Consider the following 9,155-nt stretch of genomic DNA (forward strand, 5'->3'; position numbering starts at 1 on the left):
CACTTAGGCTTAACAACCTAATTACTAGACTCAACAGGCTTATCCCCCAACATATGACTTATACTCTCTTTCACTTCAGGAATATTGTCATAATCATATCCAACGATTATATAAATTGAAATTAGTACATGTGTAATTCACATATGAAGCAATTGAACTATTTGAAAAAGAAAAACATGCTATCATGAGAAAGGAAATAATAAACATGATAAAAACATCAAATTGAAGATTTATAAAATTGTTACTATTTCTTATGCATCATTGGGTATCTCACCTCACTTGGGATTCGTTCTTCCTGTTTTCTTCTTCTTTTGTACACTACCTACAACATACAATTCTTTATTTGCACCTGTACAAAAAATAAATAAATAAAGGAACAAGCTATATGAATATCTTACTACTTACCTCAACTAAATTCTTCCTCATTAAATAGTAATCTGATTCTTTTCTTTCCTTCCTATGTTTCTTTCATATTTCTAGAAGTTTACCATCACAAACTGAGTCATAACTAACTGATTTCAGCAACATTAATTTTAGAAAAAAAAAATTTTCCATCAGCCAACTTAACAATAGTCTTACCCCTTTTTTTTCTACTGATTTCCACATTTAACATTCAAAATGATTGACAGAAATCCACAATTTATGTATTCCTGTATTCAGAAATTCAAAAATTCCTCACTAATTTGCATATACTTACTCTATAGAAAATATGGCTTGAGAAATACTAGTATTGCCTTTCTATATTCCTCATTACCTGAGAAAGAAATACCCAAACTGCAGTTTCTACATCAACGGTTGATTCAACACTTAATTTTTTTTCCTTCCAACAGCTTTCCAACAGCTTTGTTGATTTCTCCTTCCAGCAACTTTGCTGATTTTGCCTTCCAGCAATCGAATCCTCCCAGTTTCCCTATTTTCTTACCCACTGCTTTACCTCCAGGTTTCAGGACTTCTAGGTTTTGGCTGAGGGAGGGGATAAAAGGAATTGATATTCTAATTTTAATGCTCTATGTTTTATTAAATAATATTATTCTAATGTAGTACATTTTCCACTACCTTTTCAATACCATATCAACCATTTGATTTACATCAGACGCATGCATGAGTGGCTAAGTGGAAAGCTACAGCAAATAAAAAAAAAATATCTATAAGGATAACACTGGACAGTGAAGGAAATGCCCATTAAACGTGAATTAAATGCTTTATGTCACTAATCCTAATTAATCTATTTGCAAGACATAGAAGTACTATGCAATCAATTGTCTAAAAAAAATGCTTGGATATACAAAATTTAATTACTAATAAATATCTAATTAACTGCTACTAACATAAACGATAATTAAATCAATAACTATATATTTATACCATTTGATTCATATTTTGATTGAAATTGAAAATAGATTTTTAATTAAAATACATTAACATTCATAAAAATTTATACTTACATTTATTTTGAATACTTGGGTATTATATATGACTCATACGAGCTACTATATAAGACTCCTATATATCATATGTACTATCCACAAGCAAAATGCATCATGATTAGCCCAAATGAAAATGCCTATGACCCAAGTAGGAGATTCATTGGTGCACTACATCCACCTTCAGAAAGCAACTAGTGCATGACAATCTACCTATACAAAATGGGCATATAACTAGTATAACGCCACGCCACCGGATCCGCAATTTTCATGCAAGCAGATAGAATGCATTTATAAATATTTTAAAAATACCCTCGCACATGCACTGTAATATATATATATATATATATATATATATATATATATAGGTACACAAAAGGGGTAAGCAAAATCATACACCCTAATGGGCCCTGACGAGCATGTTGTAGGAACACATGTGACATCTAGGGATGATATGCAGGTCAATGAATTTGAACCAAATCCTCTTAAGCGGGTAAATATGAGTAAAAAAGTTTCAACAAATAATTATAAAATGCCACCAAATACCTGCATGGGCCTCGGCTAGTGTGTTGTGGGTATACACATGACGTCTAGAGATGTTATGCGGGTCCATAAATAAACCCAAGTTTAAGCCCGTTCCTTCTATGCAAGTAGATAGGAATTGGCACGACTTGAACCATTAAATAAATATACTGTCATGAGATCGACCGAGATATTTATTTTATACATTCATATTAGGCCTTAAAGGCTTTCAATAAAGAAAATTCACAAACAAAGGCATAAAACCTACGAAACCTGATTCTCTGTCAACAACTCGATAGAGTCCATAGGGTTCAAACAGTAAATGAAAATAACCCCTCATACCCTGATGATGGACGTGTTGAAAGTTTATCTCAACCGGAGGGGTTTACAAATACTTTCAAATGCCTTCCAAGTTTCACCCAAAAACCCACAAAAATCTAAAAAATTCAAAATTCAAAATATTTAAAACTGAAATAAATCCATCATCACTTAAAGTAAAACTCATCCACCCTCTGTAATAGTTTGTCGGGATGGACAAATTAAAATTTACTTCAACTCACATAGAGCCAAATGCCTAGTCAAAAATATTACTATGATCCATTCTCAAATAATATATTATCATTAAGGACGTGGTACGTGTCATCTAACTGACAATTTTGCTGCTAAATGGCACCACAGAATAAACAGTTATGACCTGGGGCCCTCTGAATCGAGTGGTTTTGCCGCCAAATGGCACCATAACATACCGGTTATTACCAGAGCCAATACGTTCCTTAGTGGCATCAAATCCTTGAGATATGAATAAATAAGATATGATCGATAGGGTATAAAGCTCTCTGTTAGATAAGGTGGATTCAAATTTATCGCGTTAGACAAACATCCCACTTAGGTCTATAAGGTTCCCTTGGACGAAGCAACCCATGGCTGCCGACAAGGATCATTCTATCTGGTTGGATCGACTACCTCCTCTAACTAAGTAGAACGGGGACTATGATGGCCCGGGACAACAAAACCATGGGAACTTGATCGGGTCCATCATCCATTCCCCCACCATTTTCTTTAAGTGCAAGATGATGAAATTTCCAATTTCAAATATCAAACTTTTCAAATTTTCAAATCCAAACCCATGCTGCTACTATATGCCAGATAACATGTACTCTGTACATATCTGATTGACTACTAGCCTTAATCAAAAGTTCTATCTCGTGATTGGGAGGGGTAAATAACTATAGGGGCTTGCGCCTATAAGAAACCTGAACTCATATCATAAAGTCCTCGCAAAATGAGGGTGAAATCTCTGGGTACTATCTTATCTAGAAAACCATCTAGATGCCTTCCAAAATTTACCCTGAAACATTATTGCCGCAAAAACATTTTTTTTAAAACCCCCCCCCCCCCCCCCCGAAAAAGAAAATGCAAAAGCGGGTTGAGGCCGAGGCCGAATTTTTGGAGCCCACACTAATCTCATAATAGTTAATGCTCTATCTCATATTAGGCTAGATATTTGAAGTCAAATATTTCATTGACATGTATGTTTTATAGTCGCATTATACAGAAAATCATGCTTCAAGATTAGTATTATAAGTCTTATCTCTTATATAATAATAACTATCTCAATCTTATAGTTATAATTAGTCTTCAGTGATGTGGCCTTTAAATCATTTAGGTCGATTTAATTAGCTTTTTGTTTTAGGTGAAATTGTAAGTTCAAAGTGAACATACATCCCTAAACTCTTTGAGGTTAATGTGTATATCTCATTGCAATCACTTAAGTTGCATTAAATGGAGATTGAGAGTCACAACTTAGTAGTAATGTAGTAACATAAACATAAATCTAAGCTCAATGTTAGCATTCTTTTTTTGCGATCTTATAAGTTCTCACTTTAATAGCTCTCTAATAATGGCTTTGAAATTCTTGTCTTATATTCTAAAATTAGACAAACTCAAACATAAGGGTATATTCCTTAAATGCTTATAGGCCTAATATATGATAGTTTTCTTATAGCATCTTTGAGTTTTTTAGAATCAAGTGCTCATATTTTTCTTTGGATTTAACATATTTTCTATCCTCAAGTTAAGCATATCTGATTTTATGTTCTTAAACTCCTATTATCATAGATTGTTATTGAAACCTTAAAAAAGAATACTGACTTTAAGAATAAAAGATTAAAGGTTTACATCCTAGGATATAATAAACCATATAAGTTTACTATTATAGAAAATTTGAACTCAATAATAAATCAATATTGTATAGTGCCTTATACTAGCTAGGCATGTGAAAATTTCTAGGAAATATTATAAAGAAAATTGTATTTGCTTTTTAAATTTCTATAGTATATTATTTCTATCTTTTGAGGTAGTAAAATTCACTTTTTCACAAAGTGCTTAAAGGGCAAATAATACATTCATTCCCTTAGCATGTTCCTTTGAACGATATAGTTGACTATTGAAAAATTAGTGTGTCTATTCATGATAGAGGATACCTATCTTTTGGGCAAGTTGGGTTTTAGTTTGTGAAGTCCATACATATTCTTTAGTTATCATTATATTGAATCATATTATATTATAAGTCCAATATGAGTTTTATACTTCTCTAATGAAGCTGATCTCCAGAAACCTTTGATCTTCATAGTGAATAAGTTATGGCAAGTCATATTGCAAATTTTCAATTATTTTATTTGTCTACCTAGCTAATTTGTCAAGTATGTGTCATTCAATATTAATACCTAGTCTATGCATTTTTGTAACATATCGAGCAAAAACTTCAGTGTTTGAACTAAGATTATTGGCAAGTTCATTTTTATAAGATGGATTGAATGATGCATCAATTGGAAGGGTGTGAATTGGGTCGTCTTAAGGCTTGGCGACTAACCCTATTGCCTCGAAGGTCTCAAGTTCAACTCCTCTTTGAACCACAAGTTGTAGTTACTCCCCTTGCACACAGGGGCGGATCCAGCTTCTTTTCTCAGGGTGGGCAAAAAAATTTTTTTGGGTGGGGATGGACAAAAATGCCTAGGATTGATAAAATTAGGGCAAAAAATATTTTTGAGGGGGGGCAAAATGCCTAAGACTAGGGTGGATCCGCCCATGCTTGCACACTTCCTACTGTTTTCAAGTAATATGATTGATATTATAATAATTTTTAAAGGAGTTCCCTTTTCAGGAGAAAAATCCTCCTTTAGGTAATTGATCTCTTAGATATTGATCTTCTCAAGTATAATCTTCAATCAAAGAATGATTCAACTTCAAAATTCTACTAGAAATCAGACTTTTTCAAAATGAAAATAGTTATAGAAGTCAGAATAAGAAGAAGATTAATATAGCTGTAATATCCTAATAGGAAACAGAAGAAAAATGAAAATCAGAATAAAAAGAAGAAAAGTGGAAGGGAAGCCCAAGAAATGGTAATGGTTGGTGAAGGCACATCACCCTCTACTTTGCCTTAGCACCTAAGTCTCTACTTTTCCTGCTGTAGTACAGGAATGCCATCTTTCCCTCTACTCCATCAAGACTTGAGTCCCAAGCACCTTTCATCAGAAAAAAATGATATAAAAATCATTAAAATATAAAATGTACATTCTCAAGAAGAAAAAAAAAAATGCTAACAAAGTTAACAGTTTGTTAATCCATTTATTTAAGCAGCTTTTTCACAATTTTGCTTCTCAGACAGTTGTTATACAGGTCCATTTGATTATCGTTTTCATCTTTTCTTCACAATTTTTTTGCGGCCATAAATTTTTTTAGAGCTATTTTTATAGGCAATTACAGGCATTCCAAGCAAAATCTTAAATTAGTTTCACTTTCCAAGAAAATTTTAGAAAATAACCATTTTACCAACTAAGGGAATTGTTGTGACACCAAACATTGAAATGCATATACCACCAAAACATTGGCTTGTTTGTGGCTATCAGACTTTTGGGAAGCTAAATTCTAAATTTACAAAACACCTGAACTGTTTTCTGGATAGATTTTCTTATTTCAAAGACATAAAAATTCAAAATTAAAGCACAAAAAGTACAAATTTATAGGCTGAACTTAGGCTTCGTTTAATACAACTTTTTTACTGTTTCTTAAAATTTGTCCAAAAATTAAAATTTTTATATTGAAAAGCTAGTTGAAGAAGCAGTAAGAAAGTTGTCCCAAACGAAGCCATAATAAGATTAGGATTGATGCTTAATCCTTCTCTTCGAATTTTTTTTTTTTAAGGAGGAAATTTAAAGCTTTTTAAATTAGCAACATATTTAGGGGAAATTACATATATTATAAAAAAAATTAAATTCATCATTTAACTTTTTCTAAGTGATCAAAATAGTTCACAATTGTACAGAAATATCAACTTGGTGTCTTGCTCTTTAAATAGGAACAAAATTAGCCATCGGAAGGGATCATTAGATGCATATTTAAAAGTCAAAGGACTAAAACGAAACTTTTAAATAGTCAATTTGATCCTTTAAAAATAATAAGGAAATCATTTTGGTCTTTATCTCCATAAATAATATTCTAAATTTAAATATTTACAAAAATTGCACTCTTGTTATGCTTTTGAACCACTAAAGTTATCCATTTATGCTTGTCATGGTTAGACTACTAGAATTTTGATAAAAGTGAAAAATATAGGTTGGGGGTTTTGTCATGAATTTTGATATTTGGATGATAGTTTAAAAAATAAAAATAAAAGGATGTTAGTTTTGTAAATAATCAAGTTTATTATGTATGTGTAATTAGCCCAAATATTTTTAAATTTTGGCAAATGAAAAAAATGAACTTCACAGTCACTCTACTGTACCTATTGTTTTTTATATCTTTGGTTGGAAGATAAAATTTTGATAAGAAGAAGAAATAAGATGTTGGAGAGCACAAGCTAAACATTCTACAAGGAGAGAGAGAAAGAGTGTGAGGGAGAGAGATGCAGGGAGTAGTGAGAGAGCAGCAGCAGCAGCAGCGTGTGAAGGATTCTGAGCTCATCTATATAGAAATGCCTGCGAATGAAGAGAGAGAAGATGAGGAGGAAATGCCGAGATCAGCTCTCTCTGCATTCAGAGCAAAAGAGGAAGAGATTGAAAGGAAGAAAACTGAGGTGAGAGAAAAGGTTTTCTCTCAGTTGGGCAGAGTAGAAAAGGAATCCAAACGTTTGGCAGAAATCCGAGCTGTAAGTAGAGCTTTTAGATCAAATAAATATGTTTTAATTACATCTACTTCACATAGATAACACTTAATAATATACTATTTATTATTTGTAAAACCTACAACTATCTATTTACAAATATAGCACTAAATATTATACCTTCCTCAAATAACAAGAAAAGTATCCCCATCCTCAAATTTGACATTAACTTCCATTGCTGCACACGCCATTGATTCTCCCGATGCCCTTCCGAGTGAGATCCCATCATGACTTTCTCGATCACCTCTTCTTCCTCCCTCGTAGTTCACACGCTACCGATCTTGTTGATGCCTTTCTCAAACGAGATCCCGCCATGATTTCATCACCTCTTTCTTTCGCGTTTAGGATCTCTCATTATGGAGAGACTAATTTGTGCGGTGTTCGGATGCGTCCGGAGGCTAATTCAGACATGCCATGTCATCTAATGCACTATGCATTGGGTGGTGTGGCGCGCTGGAATTGACTTCCAGACATGTCTGAACACCGCACAGAATACTTTTCCATTTTGAGAAGCCAAAGGCAAGAAACAACATTTTTAGTTTAAGTAAATAAGTAGTCTAAGGTGTTACATATTAAAAAAACATAATTTTAAGTGTTATATATTTAAATCCCTCTAATTAAAAAAACTGTATATTATTTTCTTATTTTCTAATGAAAATTCAGAAAATTACAGGAGCTGGAAACAATGGCTGATCCTACCAGAAAGGAAGTTGGAGCAATTAGGAAGAGGATTGATACAGTTAATCGTGAGCTAAAGTCCCATGGACAGAATTGCCTGAAGAAGGTTTTCTTATTTATTGATAATTTATTTATAATGAATAACTGAATAAAAAATTTGAACATTAATTATAAATCATTTTTATAATTGTTTCTCTTTCATTATTTAAGGAGAAGGAATATAAAGATGCCGTTGATGCCTTCAATGAGAAGAACAAAGAGAAGGGCCAATTAGTCAATAAATTGATGGAGGTAATAATTTTTTTTAAATATTTTTGTTTTTAATTTTCAAATGGCTCTTATTAAAAATATAGGAAATAAATATGATTCGAAAACTTCATTATAATTTTATATTTAAAAAAAATGGTAAGTATGCAAATTAAATAAATATAAATAAATTTATAGGGTAATAAATTTATTTTAATTGCTCATGCAATTAAATTTAGTAAATAACTTAAACTTAATTGAAGAAGAGATGATCATAAGATATTATAGATTGTTAGCTCGATTTAGAATTTTTTTTATGAAAAAATAAAATATTATAAAAATTATAGGAACATAGAGATGAATAAGAAAAATAAATTAGTGTTAAGTAGGTATTAAATAGTTCAATTAACATAATTTAAAACCAAAGGAAATATATGTCTAAAGTTATTTATATAATATACTTGCAAGGTTAAAATTTGCTATTAAAAACATGTCTTCGTTAATTTTTTTTTTAATTAGACACATTAATAGTTTGTTTGACATGTGTCGACCACATGTTGGATAAGTACATATTTTGTCCACGTATTTGACATGATACACTTCTTTATTATGAAGAACCACTCATCGATCATAGTTTCATTTTTATCTGATATTTTACAAATTTTTTGACAGCTTGTGAGTGAGAGCGAGAGATTGAGGATGAAAAAGCTAGAGGAACTGAGCAAGACAATAGACTCACTACACTAATTCAACCTATGGATATAAGCAAGGAATTAATTATTTTTGTGTTTGAATGTTTAAGAAGAGGATTTAGTTTTCTCTTGTTATCCTCATAGTGATTTGAATAATTGCCTTCTTTAAATAGTTTGGTTTTGGTTTTCTTAGAATATGCTATTCACTTGAAGCCTCGAAAAAATTGTTGATTTTTTTTTCTTTTAATTAGGCCCCTTAAAGCATTGATTTGAAAAACAAAGTATAATGTTGCTAAGCAATACCTTTCATACTAAAAAAAAAAAAAAATTTAACACCAAGTCAAAATTCACTTATGTATTGATAAATGTTGCATTTTGGGTCAGTGAAACATTGCTTTATAAGCAAAGCCTATGTTAGTTGATATTACT

The 9,155-nt window shown here is 31.6% G+C and overlaps 1 protein-coding gene and 1 long non-coding RNA gene across 2 annotated transcripts; one reads left to right on the top strand and one right to left on the bottom strand.

The window, feature by feature from the left end:
* Window positions 1–84: 84 nt before the first annotated feature.
* On the bottom strand, window positions 85–1,134 carry LOC110109380. The gene is made up of 4 exons (XR_003700095.1): window positions 755–1,134; window positions 580–650; window positions 406–497; window positions 85–322 (listed from the first exon to the last, which is right to left on the bottom strand). It is a non-coding gene; the product is annotated as an uncharacterized LOC110109380 (long non-coding RNA).
* Window positions 1,135–6,830: 5,696 nt separating this feature from the next.
* On the top strand, window positions 6,831–8,841 carry LOC110109395 (spindle pole body component 110-like). Its single transcript, XM_020840454.2, has 4 exons — window positions 6,831–7,095; window positions 7,784–7,894; window positions 7,999–8,079; window positions 8,707–8,841. The coding sequence occupies exons 1-4, from the start codon at window positions 6,853–6,855 to the stop codon at window positions 8,779–8,781; spliced, it is 510 nt and encodes a 169-aa protein (XP_020696113.1). The 5' UTR covers window positions 6,831–6,852; the 3' UTR covers window positions 8,782–8,841.
* Window positions 8,842–9,155: the final 314 nt, after the last annotated feature.

The sequence above is a fragment of the Dendrobium catenatum genome, unplaced genomic scaffold (genome assembly GCF_001605985.2).
Source record: "Dendrobium catenatum unplaced genomic scaffold, ASM160598v2 fragScaff_scaffold_231, whole genome shotgun sequence".
NCBI classification, from domain to species: domain Eukaryota; kingdom Viridiplantae; phylum Streptophyta; class Magnoliopsida; order Asparagales; family Orchidaceae; genus Dendrobium; species Dendrobium catenatum.